The 16,095-nt window shown below is 41.3% G+C and overlaps 1 protein-coding gene across 1 annotated transcript in view; it reads right to left on the reverse strand.

Annotated features, from left to right (window-relative positions):
* Positions 1–16,095, reverse strand: part of PDZD2 (PDZ domain containing 2) — a 225,021-nt gene that overhangs the window by 39,893 nt on the left and 169,033 nt on the right. The window contains exons 14-16 of the mRNA XM_018570275.1: positions 10,230–10,308; positions 8,140–8,243; positions 3,334–3,502 (exon numbers count right to left, since the gene is read on the reverse strand). Coding sequence (XP_018425777.1) covers positions 3,334–3,502; positions 8,140–8,243; positions 10,230–10,308 — 352 coding nt within the window. The remainder of the gene's footprint in view (positions 1–3,333; positions 3,503–8,139; positions 8,244–10,229; positions 10,309–16,095) is intronic.

A 16,095-nucleotide genomic window follows, 5' to 3' on the forward strand; every position in this document is an offset into this window, starting at 1 on the left:
TGTATAATCTGTTTAAAACAACAGAATTTGTACTGGAGATAGCATGCCTGGTTGACTAAAACACTGAAAGAATACTAGTTGCGTGGCATCAACATAAACTTTCAAATGTAAGGCATGGTAAAAAAAAAAACCTTTTAAGTTCCCCCCCCCCCCCCTTTTTCCCATTGGGGAGATTTTAATTACTGTCCTGTAGGCATAAGAAGTGAGAGGAAATCTCTCCAAAGTGAGAGCACCAGAACAACAGTCCCTCTTGGAAGAGTGCCCCTCTTTTCCTGTTCCGGTGACAACTCACAATTTTGGATTTTCCTTCACTTTCAGTGGATACCAGGACATATGGAGAGAGTCTATCTACCTAACAGAAACAGAGGCAGCAATAAAATCCTGATAGGGTTTCTAACCTCTTATCACTCACACCCCACTGAAACAAAATGTGGCTTTAGCTTTACTATAAATTAAGCCTTCCTTTGATGACTGGTGGGGCTTAGTGCTAAACAAAAAGTTTATCTTATGCACATTAAATGACCCTCCTGCTTGCTTCTTTCCTGCACAATATAACCCGATGAGCTGCGTATTATTTCTTTTCTTTGCCGTGGGCTATTAGTGTATACATAGAATCACTTTCTACTCTAGGAAAATGAACTGAATCTGGCAGGCAGCTCAGACTACAGACATTCCCGCTGATTTTTTTTCTTCCAAGAAAACGTCCAGCCATTGGCCTTAATTCATGGAAACAGCTTAAGCCTATGGCACAAAAGAAAGCCTTACCCCTAATTTATGAAGAGACCCCCTCCAATTTACTTCATACTACAAATATGGCAGACACAAGTTGGAAGACAGCGAGGTCTGTCATTTCTGGTTCCAGAACATTATCGTTCTCACACTTGGTTCCCAGGGAAATCAATTTTCCACTCTTTTAAACAGAAGATTTTGCTCTAGCGAAAGCCACAGAGACAGTTTACTTCTGTCCGTCCCGGAAGACAGGTGACATATAAACTTTTTATGAGCCTGGCTTATACACTGCGGAATGGGAGATAGAACAGTCACTGATGGACAATAGTCAGCTCATTTGTAACAGCTCCAGTAAACGGAATGGCTACAGATTTAACTTGATTCCTCGCCATTGACTGCACAGAGACACTGGATTTACTGTGACAGGGTCAGAGCCATGATGTCAGGGGGAAGAATGACAATAAAAGGGGAGCCAAACTGAGGACAAAACATCTTTTTAGGTTTTGAAAGAGCAGGGAAAGGTTAGGACACCTCTCTGGTGTCTATGACCCTATTGGGAGGTCCTCCCCTCGCTTCCTGTCTCAGTGACTGTACAGAAAGTGAGGGCAATCTCCTTAAAGGGGACACACAAAAGAATAATAAAAACTGACAGTTTTCAGCCGCTTTTAAAATCCAAAACTAAAAAAGAATTGGCGAGAGTTATACTTCAAGCACCATTCAGAGCAAAGTGACAGAGAACCTTACTAGCCCGCCTCCCATCACACTTATACTAAAATGTGTCACGTCTCTGCACTGCCTTGTTGGGGCCGCCTAGAAATACTCAGTGCTTCCGAGTATGGGGATGCATGTGACCCCCTCCCATGGTGCAGTGCTTCGGGGGAATGCTCAAAGTGACAGAGCCCCTTTAAAGTATATTTAAACCCCCCCAAAAATTAAATTGATTACAGCTTGTCAGTCCTTAGATGTGGTGGCTGTATTATTTTTCTTTTTTTCTGTGTTTTTCTCCTTTATTTTCACCTGGTGATCTTCCTTTCAAAAGGTGACAATGCCCACTCTCTTAATTTGGACTACAAACACTTTCACCTCGTCGTTCACAAATAATACCTGGGAAGGCTGATAACATTGATCAATATTTCAGCTCCATGCACAGAAGGTTACAAAGACACTGCATTTCTGGCAGGATCAACAGGTATTTTTTGTGTACTTGCAGAAAATCTAGTTCGCCTGAAATGAAACCTCCAGCAGCCGCCACATCTAAGGGCTGAAATAAGTTACATTTTGGTTCTTGGGTGTGCTGCCACATCCAGTGTAATTTTTATTATTTCTGCTGTTTCAGTTACACTGCATACCTATATAACTGCATTTCATTTTGTTATGCTGTATTTCTAGCTACAAGTGTAAGATTGGCCTTGTTACAGCCTAATCTGTGCATACTTTGCATCTTCCATTTCCCCCCTGCTGTTTTCTGTATATTGGTACAGTCTTCTGCTGAAACTTCCCAGCAAAGCTTTCTAATCTCTCTTTCTACATCACCCTCTGAGAGGTAAGGGGGTCTCTGTTATCCTGTTAATGACAAAGATAGGAATGTCTTTTCACTCTACGAATGACAAATAATCACATCCTATGTATTGAGAAAGCAAATAAACTGCATTGGATTCTACTTATCGAGTTGGACACTATCTGTGAATATCACCAAGTCAGTAGGTTGTCATACTGCTTGTACAGATAGGTCTCAGGCAAGTATGTGCAAATATATAAATCGGTGGTTTATTGGGTTTACATATCTTATATATTTTTGGTGGGATCGTAGAATGAATTCCTTGTGTATGGAATATGAGAGACTGTATGGAGTAAGTCAGGAGCTGTCCCTGTGGTCAGGAACGGTTTTGCTGACCTCTCCATTTATGCTGATAAATAGAAATGAATAAAGAACCCAACTGTCTCAGGAAGCCGGGTCATTACTCGCCACCGGGCTTCCTGATTGCCCGGGAAGCCGGCTCTATGTTCCCCTACGGCACTGCCGGTCAGATGAAATCTTCCTCTGAACAGAAGTTCCAGTATCGGGGAAAGTATCGGAGCATTTGGGTGAGTATGAGATACTAGTATAGATATCGCTTCATCCCTAGTTAACACAATGATGCAATGTTCTTTATCCATCCGAAAGAATCAGAAAGTAGTTGTGACATCTGCAGAACTGCTGGCTTTGGACAGTGTTGTCACTTTCTCCTTACTATGCAGCCACACACGGCATAGCCCAACATGCCATATATTGCTGCAAACACAGCAGAAACTTTAGGCATTTAAAGAAATTCCTTTACAAGGGAATAAATATATTGCCAGAGTTTGCCTTTTAAAAAAAAAAAAAAAGTTAAACCACTACAATGGGCTGTTCACAGATGTACAGCGATAGGGTTCAGAGGTCACACACAAATAACACAAAGAGTTTGCGGTGTAGCTGAAACCACTAGGGATTATCACACAGGAATGAATTAGAGGCCACAGAGCTGAACGGATGTCAGGTGCAGAGTCCCAATTCTCATCGTTCTACATTTTGCCGCCACACAGATAGAGCTTGTTCAGAAGTGAATGGGAAGTCAGTCTTACTGGCAGCACTGAAAGGAGCAGTGTTTTCCTCCATAGAGCTACTGGCGCTTCTCATTCGCAGGTGCTCCTCGTCACTTGAGCCGGTCACTGCGGTGTCAGAAAGAGAAGACTGGCTATGGGTTTCCTGGGAGAAGTATTGTGACAGCTCTGCTTCGGAGCTCACGGAGGCCTGGTGACATAAAGACACAGAGATGCATTAGTGGCATTGCAATCTTTACAAAGATTCTCAGAATCTGATCAAGCTGCATACAAGGTACTCATAACTTTGACCTTCAGGGCCCTCTAACACCTATGCAAACATGATGTACAAATTGCGTGATCTGCCAAAGTGTATTCTGGTGCATGCATTGCTGCTTGTGCTCGTCCATTATACATGGGTCTGCAATGTGCATCCATGCATCAAAAAATGCACTTGACCCCCCCCCCAGCACACCAGTGCAGGTGTTTACTGGTGTATGTGCTGTGGTATGTTAAGGGCTCATGTGCATTGTCTGGTCCATGAATGCATGCTGGGTTTATTTACTGCTCCCCCCAAAAGCATGCAGAAAACTGCAACACATGTTGCAATGTTTGAGGTAATGAGCAGGTATAGGTGTGAACAGATACATACATAGCTGAAATACATATATGAGACCTACTCTGCCTGTCAATATATTTGTACATTTTGTCAGCCAGTACTGCGATTCCACAACTCTGCACAGACATTTAACATCAGTGTTTCCTGATCTGCATCATCAGACTGCTCCAATAAGCAGGCAGGTGTCATAGGAAGTTAATGTGAATCACCAGATGACCACAATAATACGGGATGGTTTTCCTGGAGGCTTTCACTCTTATCTTTGCAACTCAGAAACCATACAATGTAGTGTGTCTGTGCACCTCCACTAAGGCCTAATATTAGCAAATTTCACATCAAGAAGAAAAATTTAATTCTTACTATAATATTAGTTCATACTTGTTCAGTCGTGATAAGAAAATGCATTGGACTAGACAGTCCTCACACTATGCTGCCAGTGGAATCCATGTTCCTGCCCTTTAAATAACAGGTTTTAAGGGTGTCTCCAACCAAAACTGACGGGTTGGAACCACTCTCCAATTTTTTATGCTGTATGTGCCCTCATTGGGGAGATTTCCCTGCACTTCCTGACCCCAGAGGAGCAACTTCTTTTTAAACTGCTTAGATGGAGATGACGCTAACAAAAATATGTTGCAGGATCATATTGTTTCTGGTGGTGAAGGTTAATTTTCAGGGATTCTAGAGGCAGAGGTATCAGATGAACTGGCTCGCCTAAAGCTTAAATGAAACAATGGGTCATGATAGTGTTCATCTGAGGTTTTCAAGAGAACTTTGAGGTATAGTTGTTGGACCATTAAAGCGGACCTTTACCCATATCTTTAAAATAACAACAAACACACCTTTAGAAATGTTTAGTAATGGCAACCTACAAACACATACCTCAAGATAATTGCCGGCTTTGTATTCTTTGCATTCTTTATTTCTCTTTTCTTTCCCAGTTTTCTGACCGTGGCCATGTTTACTAAGGGCAGATTACTAGCTCTCCTTTCACTTCCTGGATTTCTGGCACATGTGACTAGAAAATGCCTTTCCCTGAGATCCCCTGAGATTACAGATGAGATTTCCCAGCAATGCTCTGCTGATGACAAGGCAATCCCAGTGTGCATTGCTTTGCCAAACTAAGGTCATTTTGCCCATTCAAAGCAGGAAGTGAATGCTCTGCAAGTGTCAGTATTTCCAAATCACAGCATTTCACACCTGACAGGTCTATGTTATTATTAATCATCATACATCATACACAGAGGGGTGCATGGGTAGAATTAGATGTTTGAGTCTAAAGATCCGCTTTAACTGATCCTTTTAATCAATCTCTTGTAACAGGAAAGGTTCCCCATGACTGGCAGACAGCTAATATTGTCCTTATCCACAAGAAGGGTAGTAAGGAAGAAACTGGCATATTAGACCAATCTTTTTTTTATATATAATACAAATGTTTTGGATCAGGGTGGTGCTGTAGACATAGACTATCTTGATTACAGCAAAGCACTTGATATGGTTCCACATAATTATCTCATAAAAAAATTGTACAAGCTACGACTTAACTCTTGGGTGGTGCAGCAGACATGCAGTTGACTAAAGGACAGATATCAGTGTGGTTGCAAATGGGGTTCATTCGAAACAGGGACCAGTCACTTGTGTATTTTTATTGATGACACAAAAGATATGCAATAGGGCTGATATTCCTGGAGGTGTTTAACAGGAAACATGACTTGGCATTGCTGGAAAGTTGTTTAAAGCAGTGGAAATCTAATTCAACATTTCTTAATGGAAAATAATGCACTTAGGTAAAAATAATCCTCAGATAAAGTACAATATTGGGGGTTCACCATTGGTCAGAACTACAGAGGAAAAAGATTTGAGAGTGCTTATTTCAGATTATGAAATGAGCAGACTGTGGCTTGGCAGTGGGAACAGCAATAGATTTCCAGGGTGCATCACTAAAGACATCACCAGTAGGGGGAAGGAGGTCCTGATTCCTCTATCTAGATCTTTAGTTATCACTGAGGGATCACCAGCAGGAGGAAGGAGGTCCTGATTCCTCTATATAAATCTTTATTATCACTAGAGGGATAACCAGTAGGGGGATGGAGGTCCTGATTCCTCTATATACATCTTTACTTATCACTAGATGGATCATCAGCAGGAGAGAGGAGGTCAAGATTCCTCTATCTAGATCTTTACTTATCACTAGAGGGATCATGAGCAGGAGTGAGGAGGTCCTGATTCCTTTATCTAGATCTTTATCACTGGGGGATCACCAGCAGGAGGAAGGAGGTCCTGATTCCACTATATAGATCTATAGTTAGACATCATTTAGAATACTGTGACCAGTTCTGTAGATCTCACTTACAAAAAGATACTGATCGTATAGAACGAGTCCAGAGTTGGGCAACACAAATGGTGAAAGGTTTGAGGGATAAAAAAATATCAGCAGAGACTGCAGGAACCTAATATGTACAGTCTTGAAGAAAGAAGGGAAGGGGGGGGGAGGGGGCATGACTGAAACCTTAACCTTTCAATAAGGTTGTAAATAAAGTTAAGTAGGTTAATTTTTTCGATAGCAAACTAAGAACACGAAAACATGGCCTCAAACTAGCAGGAGGAAAGTTCAAAACTAATATTAGAAAGTATTATTATATTTTAGCGAAAGACTAGTTGATGCTTGGAATAGACTTTAAGCAGAGGTAGCGTGTCACTTGAGACAAACATGGATCTGTGCTCAGATGGACCACTTGGTCTTTTTCTGCTGTCATTCTTGTATGATTTGCACAGAAAGCAGGTGGAAATACCCACAAAATGATGGGCAACCTCTGACAGTTGTCACTGGAACAAGTGTTCCCATTGATAACAAGAACTGTAACATTTTTGACTGCACTTCACTTTCCCTTTCGGTGACAAGGGTCCCCAGGTTAGATCTCCCCAACAGGGCCACAGACAGGAAAAAAAACCCTGACTGGGGTCACTGCCCTTTCCCACTCTATCCGCAAATAGAAAAAGGTTTTGGTAGGAGATACACTGTATTTCTGTAAGGGGGGACACTCTAATTCTGCAAAGGGGAACACTGTAATACGTTTGGGGAGATGTTTACTTATTGCCTTATTGGAGTAAATCTTTCTTCCTGGTCCATAGTGGCTCAACTAGGATATGTGAATGAAGAAAGTGGCCACAAGTTTTATATCTTTGATCACCACCCATGTGCTTCAGTATTAGAGGGATGGGGCTTTAGAGTATAAGTGTAGAAAAGTGTTTTCTTTTTTTATTCCCTCATTGAAAGTCATGTTGTTTTTTGTCAATGCATTTGGTGTTACAAATAGTGCATAGCAGTTTTTTTTTTTTTTATTTAAAGCCCAATTGTATTTGACTGATTTTTGCTTGGAAATGCTTTAAAATACCTTTTTATCTCTTTGTGCTATTTACTGCTCTTCTCTCCTGTGCTCTTTGCTTGCAGAGCTCAGTAACAGCCACACCCCTCATTACAAGTGTCCTCACACAGACTTGTATTGGTGAGGAAGAGATGAGGGCGTGTATGACCAGGTCTATTACAGAGTCCTGATTTCAGAGTGCACTGGGTCTAACTCTGGTGTCTATCGGACTGCATAATCAAAGTCGGAATGTGTATACTTCCAGATCACTGACACATGGATGAGAACAACAAATGTTGAGTCTGAGCCTTTATAAAAAGGTTAGGAGTAGTGCTTTACATATTTCTATTTTTCTTTTGAGTGATAAACTATATATATATATTGGAGAAAAAAATGTTTTTTAAACAAAACTACTAATTTTGAAAAAACATCTCTGCTCCTTTTTATTAATTTCTAGGACATCCATTAGAAGCAACATATTATTACCTAGTAAGGTTTCAGTTTTTTGGCAAGACCACTTTATTTCAGCTGTGCCACAGGAAGGTGAAAATATAACTATGTGGTTATCCTTGTTTACTTCATGATGCAACTGTCTCCGGAGTACCGGAGTGAATCATCTTATACAAATCCAACTCTGTAAACAATGCAGCAGTGTGATTCTTATTGGTAACAACAGCCCTGAAGTGAGATTGTGTTCCAGGTGATAGATCTGTATCATAAACATATGAATAGGTAGAAGCGTTCATAGAACAATCATGCTGATATAGTAACACAAACTTTCCTGTATGTATGTTACTTTGTGTATATTTGTATTACTTGTATAGCAATGTTCCTGTAATATTTTACAATATTGGCTTTATTACGTACTCGGCTTGCAGGCTCCAGGAAGCGTTTCATAGTCCAGCTGAGAGGTGCTGATCCGTCCATTTGTTTCGGCTTCACAGTAGGAGATGGGCTCTTTAAATGCAGAGCTAAAATATTGGAACATAAATAATCTTTGATCCCTTGGCATGGTGCAAGAGTAGCCTAATGCAAAAAAAAGTATCTCTGTATACAAATACCATGGTATCTCCTGCTCCTGACCGGCTGTTGGAGCTGTTAATTAGTAGTTGAGGCACTTTTAGCCATAAAATTAACACCCGTCCAAGACTTCCAGGCGCCCTGGTGACTGGATTATGGTCCGATCACTGTGGGCGTGTTCTGAAAGCTGTAGAGAGCGTTACCAATAATGACATGGCACTTCTCTCTGCTGCATTCTCCTGTGGGCACAAGGCAGCCTGATGACACACCTTGCCATCCTGGACTTACAGGACATGGGTTGATGAAGGTTGGTGCTGAATTGCAGTGCAGTGGGACTGTGGGGGATAGTGCCAGAGTAAAACTGAGCCTTGGAGCAAGAGCTGCCTTTTTATTTTAGCAATGGCTGGGCTATGTATTTCTTAATTTCTGAAAATGAGTTTTAAGATGAATGAGCTACTTGTGTGGCTATAAATATTGGGTATGTTAAAGGGCATGTCCAGTTGAATGTAACTAAAGCTAGCCATACACAGGCAGATTCTCTCTTGTTCTCTTGCTATCTCTTACATCCGCACTAAGCAGCATACTTGGGAGAAATATTCCCTGACGCCTATTGTATTTAGCAGCATCAAAACCCCCAGCTGCCTGAATCCATGAACAGTGACTGCATCTGATAGAAGGCAGCCGCTGTTCAGCTGATAATTTTTAAGTGAGTTTTGTCCAGCCATATAGTGGCTACAGAGCCACCCAAAGCTGAAAATGCGAGACGTCTATTGTCAGCATAACGTGCTCAGAAAAAAACTGAATCCTTCAGCAGCTGTCAGCATTTATATTCAGTTCATGTTTTAAATCCATCTTACATCCATTTAAAATGCCAAGAAAATGTCATCTAATTATAATCAAGTTAGTTTGTTGTAATGAGAATATAGCACACAGACACTCTATAGGACAATACTGCTAAGAGCGTGCATTGGTCCAACACAGTTTACAGCAGCAGCAACTGAGAACTGCAGATCCTCTAAGATGTCATAATTCTGGTAATGACATCACCATTTGCACTGTACCACACGAACCCCAATGAATAACAATGGTTAAGTCACTGCAGTTATACGCTAGTGATAAAGCTCCGTTGTCATGTCACCACTGTAACTATGATGATAATAATCTACTCTGCCTTTGACAGCACACTAATTCTTGTGTTAAGCTGGCCAGACACTGTTAGAATTTAGTTCCAACCATCATCCAAATCGTTCATCAGAACATTTGATCAAGAGACAACTCTGTCAGCCCTTAAAAATGTTGTCCAGACCTACTACTTGAATGGAATCCCAGACATTTAAAACAGATTCCCTTTGTACCTAGAACGTGTGCATTACAATATGAATGATTTATCCCAATCCTTGTCACTATAGTCAAAAACGAATGTTGATTCGACCCCACTAACCATCAGAAAGTTAAAAAAAAGTTCTGAAAACAAAATTCTACTGGTTTGTGGCCAGTTTTAGAGAGTTTACCAATGAAACGGTGTGCTGTATGGAAAAATGTTGCATATAAGCTCTGGAGCCAATGGCAGGAGCCAGGGTAGTGCTGGGTCAGAAGCAGGTGCATACCAGTCAGGAGTGTTCCCCCTGGAGAACATGTGCAATAGGCCTTCAACAGCCCTAGAGGATAAAAACCACCCTTGCCATAAATGAAATGCTTCCTAATCAGGTTTTTGGGGTCAATACTGATGCTGGAGAAACAGCACAGAGGTGCATAATATGGAATTGCTGCACATTTCCTGCGGTCCAACAGGGACCTGTGACCCGGGAAGGAGCTGTCTTAACCCAGCATCATACATAGGATTCCCATTTGAGACAGAAATTACTATTTGAATAGGGAGTCATCTCTGCTACTCTACCGCCTGTTAATATTCAATTTACTTAAGACAAGTTACATACCTGGACTATGGGAAGAGTCCTTGCTCTCACGATGATGAGTAGAACGAGTGATTGCATCATCCATTTCTTGCTCTGACATCTGTATTCAAAAGCAAACAAGATAGGAAATGTTGGAGTGCATACATGCAATAGTCCAATATAAAGATTGTTCTTGTCCCCCATCCCACTCTGTTCTGTGCGATATAAAGCCACGCTGACAGCACATTCCTCTGCGAGCACAATGCCCACAATGTCCATCATTGATAAAAACTGGAGCAAAGGGAAGAGTGTGGTGTTACTCACAGCAACCAATTAGATGGCAGCTAGTGTTTTCAAAACTGCAGAGGAGAAAAGAGAGCTCAGATCTGATTGGTTGCTGTGAGGACTGCAGATGTTTTCTTATATGAAGCTGCAAATGGGTCATGACCAAAGACAAGAGGACTGTCAGAGACATCAGGTTCAGTTAACTAAGCAATAACCATAACCATTGCTATTTGTCATATATATTGTTATTGGCAGCAATGAGAGTTAAAAGGCAGTCAGATTGTCACTCTGGTCTCTCCTCCTTTCAGGGAGCTCTTTGCACTGCAGCAACTGAATGGTTGCCTGTGTTGCCCCTCCTTCTGCTGTAACAGGCTGATACCATGTTAAATTTGGGTGCTTACACTACTTGTATTTAAAACATGAATTCATTTATTTATTAATGATTACAGAGCTGCATTAGTTTGTATCTTATTTGTGCCTGGAGTTCAGCCCTTAAAAGGAGGACTATGGGGTTAAGGCTTTTCCACATAGTTCTCCTAAGGGTAACGGGAGGACACAAACTAGCGTCCCCCCGTCACCCAAAGCTCAGTATACCACGAGCTACAGCTCGCGGTATACTGAGACGCCGCAGCTGAAGCGGATCCCGACAATTATGTCTGGATCCGCCCAGCTGCGTGAGTGACAGCTGGCTCTGCCTACCTAGAGGCAGAGCCAGCTGTACCCACCCCCTCCCCGTCTGTTCCGCCAGTCAGGGCTGGAGGATCGGAGCGGGGACGGGGGAATCCAGCCCCTCCCCTGTCACGGCAGAGAGCTGTGACAGGATCGTGAAGTGAGCGAGCGCCTGTATGCGTTCACTCACTTCCCAATCTACTGAGCCGACCTGTGACAGTCTCATTGTCACAGGTTGGCTAGAACTATGAGGTGAGTGAAAAGCACTCACCTCATAGTTCTCCTTTAAAGAAAACTTGAAGGGAGAGAAACGTGTTACTGTCATACTTATCTTCTTTGGCACTTTCTGAGTTACTGACTTAAACAAGAAGCTCTTGCTTGTTATGAGTCATTGACTTAAGCACTGAAGTCAGAGGGTCAGCATAATAGCCAAGCAATCAGCATTTTCAGAAAGACATCAGCAATAGCAGCCCCCTATATGTGAATCAGACAAATTCCAATTGCTATTTTCCATATCTGGACTGGATGTAAATTGGGAGATATCTGGACTGAATGGGAGATAAACTTGAAGGTCCTAGGATTGCAATGGCCCAACAGAGCATGGTCAGCCAAATGCCTTAAAGTTACACTAAATCTTAAAAATGCATTAAAGTATCTTAACTATTAACTAAAATGTATTTTATTTGTGTATCACTCGACTGTAGATCCTTAAATCATCTCTGAATTGGTGCTGACACTGTCCTTCCTTCTGGACGGGGGCTAATTTTGTTCCCCATGGTCCCTGTGTGTGTTGTAAAGTAGCCAACCCTCCAAGCTCACCCCCGTGATGGACTACAATCTCAATTCAAATCAGTAAACTAAACATGAGATTGTAGTCCATCACAGGAGCGACCTTGGAGCGGTGGAAAAGCCCTAACCCCATAGTTACCTGAATGCATTTTTAAGATTAAACTCCTGAGTTTAGTGTCACTTTAAGGACCAATAATGTCATAAAAAGAGAAATTCAGTAATTCTCGACCGTCTCAGCTGAGGCAAAAGGGTCCAACTGCAACGCATCAGTGCAAATGTTTTACTGTGAAACATTGGTGTGAGAAGGCCCTCAATGTTGGGGAGATATCCATCCACTTATACGGCGATGTGAAGATCCTATATGTGGTCAGATAAATATCTGTGCTCACAGCTACAGAAGCCTTTACAGCATGATACAGTCCATGACAAAGTACAAAATTGGGTTCTGTAACGTGCTGACATTTTTAAAAAGCAGTGCAACAAATGACGATGACTTTATCACCACAAGAATACATATTTCCCTGACCTCACTACACTAAACTGAAATCAGATTGGCTGCTAGAGTATTCCACACTTATTATTGCACTCATTTTCTGAATAGGTTTGTTATAGATTAGTAATAACAAAAAAACTATTGTCAAAGCTCTATATTTTACTGTCAATGGTCTCAGCACATATGGATACCTTGCCTCTACAGCCCTTATGGTACATCAGTTATATATTTTATTACAGGTTACTTTTAATAAAACACAGTACACGAGTCTAATGTTCTGCCGCTGAACGGAAATGAAGGCCAGGAGAGCGAATCCCCCTGGATGTCATCAATTGCTCGGTGCAGCATATGGAATCTTTACAGATGCATGCAAAGAAAGGAGATGGACAATAGACATGTGTTTTTTATTGTTGCTCTACGATGTGTCATTTTTATATCAGCGTGAGACTCAGCTGCTGCCTTTATATTGTTGGAATAAGAACATACACAGACACCGGAAAGCTTAGAAGCACACTTTTTTTTTTGCTGCTTCGTTTTATGAAAGTAGATCTAAACCCTAAATGGATGACATTGAGATTGCTCAAGCACTGTGTATCATGGGCAAGTCCTATTTCTTTCCATAACAATTGTTTTCATTCATTTTTTTCTTTATTTGTTTGCATATCTTTGCTGTTAATCTCCTCCATCCACTTCCTGTCTGCATGTACTCTTTCCCAGCAGTGGCTGCACTTTATTGCTCTGGATCGGCTTCCTGATATTGACTATGGTAGACTGTGCCTGAATAATGTGTGCTTGCATACCCGCTTGTAATCACCACCAAGGGTGCATGCGACACGGTGACATTGCAGGAGCTTAAATTGGAAACAAGTTGTCACCCCGTTACAGGAAGAGCCTGAACCATGAAGGAAGGACCTTCATGGCAGGATCACTAGGCATATGAGATTTTAGTGATTGGGCTCACACCTACCTTAACCACTTGAGTACTAGCTTGTATATACCTCTTTATTAACAGGCCACTTTCCAGTTTTTAGTACTATGATAGTTTGACTGACAATTACTCTGTCATGAAGTACCTAATTGAATTTTATATCCTTTTTTTTTTAAACAGATTTAGCTTTCTATTGGTGGTAATTAATAACAAGTGGGTTTTAAATTCTTACTATATAACAGGAAAAAATTAAAAACATTGGATTTGCTTACATTTACCTTAATTAAAAAATCCCACAATCATTGGTGGCCACTGGCACCTTAAAACTACCCCAAAAATAATCCCACAATCACTGGTGGCCACTGGCACCTTAAAACTACCCCAAAAATAATTCCACAATCATTGGTGGTCAATGGCACTTTAAAACTCAAAATGATTTGATCAGTGGCACTTTAAGACCCCCACCTTCACTTTCAATCTGCTTCAATCCTTCTTTGTAAATCAGCCTGGGTTTACAAACATTCAACCCATTCACACAGGAGGAAATGGAGTTTGTAAACACTACTAGTGTTTATACTTATGATGGTTGTGATTGGTTCACTCTAATTGGCTCTTTACATCGTGTCTGTGATCTGAACTTTCCAATAACAGTTCAGATCACAGCCATTCACAGGCGCAATGGCCACTTATATTTTCTGTAGAGTTGTCCATAAATGGAACTCCGGTAAAACATGTCCATCTTCCCAATGCTTTTACAATCAGCGGTATGGAAGTGGCTTTAGTCAATGAATGGACAGCAATAGCTTCTTCTTAGAATGGGCACTATCTACCCAACTCTCTTTCCTGATGTTTATTTTTTGAGTTGTTATTTTTAACTTAAAAAAGTCCTGACGTTTACCTGAACGGTTCACACCAGGGTGGTTCGGTTATGGGGATTTGTCAGAACTGAACCACCAACATGAACAACCACATACATTCCCATGGGGACCGTTCATGAAGAACGCTTGGAACCGCCTGCTGCCAAAAATGCTCCCTGAGCTATTTTTTCACGCTGATCAGCGCAGATTCCATATAGATTTAAATGGAAATGCGCTGATGAGTGCATTTTTGGGCATTTTTATTGAGTTTCAGAGCTGAAACACGGTTAAAAACGCCTTTTTAAAATTTGTGCTGAAATGCATCCACCCTGGTGTGAATGGGGCCTGTAGGCAGATATAAAGGATGTATAATATCAATGCAAATTTGTATGCTTAATACTGTACATTAAAAGTCTTTTTTATGCAAGCACTGCAAGTACCTGAATTTGACAGGGTATCAGCCTCTTGCAGTCCCCGTATAGGAGAGCTTAAACTGGGAGAAGAATAAGCAGCAGAAGGATCTGATCTGTTGTGCTAAGAACTGGGAAGGACATCTCTCCACCCGGCTCAGCAACCTGGGATGCTCTGGCCGAAAGCAGAATCTACCACCCCCCACCTGACCCAAAGAGATGCAACTTGAGGTAACAACCTCAGGCTGCTTTATTATAGGGATGGCCATGCCTGTAGGTTTATCTTAACTGCAGCAGAGAGCCCTGCCAGACAGGCCTGCACTACATAGAAAGCTGTGTAAAAGTTGGAAACTGGATGAACAATAATTTAAAAAAAACCTCTGGCAAGAAAAATTGTTCCTTTGTATGCATTGCATCTGTGTATTTAGCGGCTTGCCTCCAGTTCACCTTTAGAGTGGCCAACGTGAAATGGAAGGTAATAAAATGGCAAACTTGTATAAAAAGATCTCAGCTATGATCAGGGGAATCAAGCTACATGTCCCCTTCTTCTTCTGCATTACCAATAAAGTTAATCCTTTCATCAGAGAAAGCCAATTACCTTCTGAGTCCAAATTTGGATTATGTGAGCATATAGAAGGACAGTGGGCTGTTACAGATAGAACAGCTATACATATGTAATGTTTAAAATTTGGTCAGTGTCCAAACAGACCGCACTCCATGGATCTCCAATCCAAGCTTTATTAAACCAGCACCATCAGAGTCTCCAAAACATGTATGTGGCTGGAGAATCGGAGCGGTGAGACTTCCTTGTGTCTTGTGTTTAAAATTTGGTGGCATTATTCTAGGATGTCAAAAAAGATACAGCTCCAGACAGAGGCCCTTAAATTAAATGTCTCATTTATTAGTTCACCATATACTTCATTACTCCTTGATTCTACTTTAATGGACTTTATTACCATGCAATAACATTTACAGATTGGATACCTGTGAGATTCCCAACTGCAGCAGATGTGCCTGACTTTGATTAAAGTTAATAAAAGACTGAGCACCGGCCAACCAATAATTCAACAAACCGATCTTTGAGGAAGCCAAATCTTGCTGGTAAAACTGGTCACACTGTTTTTCCCCTGGTGCTTTCTGCTGGCATGGATGCACCTTGGCCCAATGTACACAGGATGTTTGATCGATGAACTGAGTTTGGCTGGACTGTTATTTTTTTCCCCGTTTTTTTACTTCTGATTTGGATGCACCTTAGTTGTTTGAATTGTCAAGTATTTTGGGCTAACTCTTTAAAATGTTACCCTCATTAGAAACAGATCAGTAATAACAATTTTTTTCATATTTTATTTGCATATTTTGGCAAAATCTTCAACAATCTATTTTGAACATTGCTGACATTTACATTCTGCAGTTGTGTTTAGTCACTGGGGATTGCACAGTGTTTGCAGCAAGGAGAATGAAGGAGGGGGGGGGGGGG

The sequence above is a fragment of the Nanorana parkeri genome, unplaced genomic scaffold (assembly GCF_000935625.1).
Source record: "Nanorana parkeri isolate BGI_ZX_2015 unplaced genomic scaffold, ASM93562v1 scaffold38, whole genome shotgun sequence".
Taxonomy (NCBI): Eukaryota; Metazoa; Chordata; class Amphibia; order Anura; family Dicroglossidae; genus Nanorana; species Nanorana parkeri.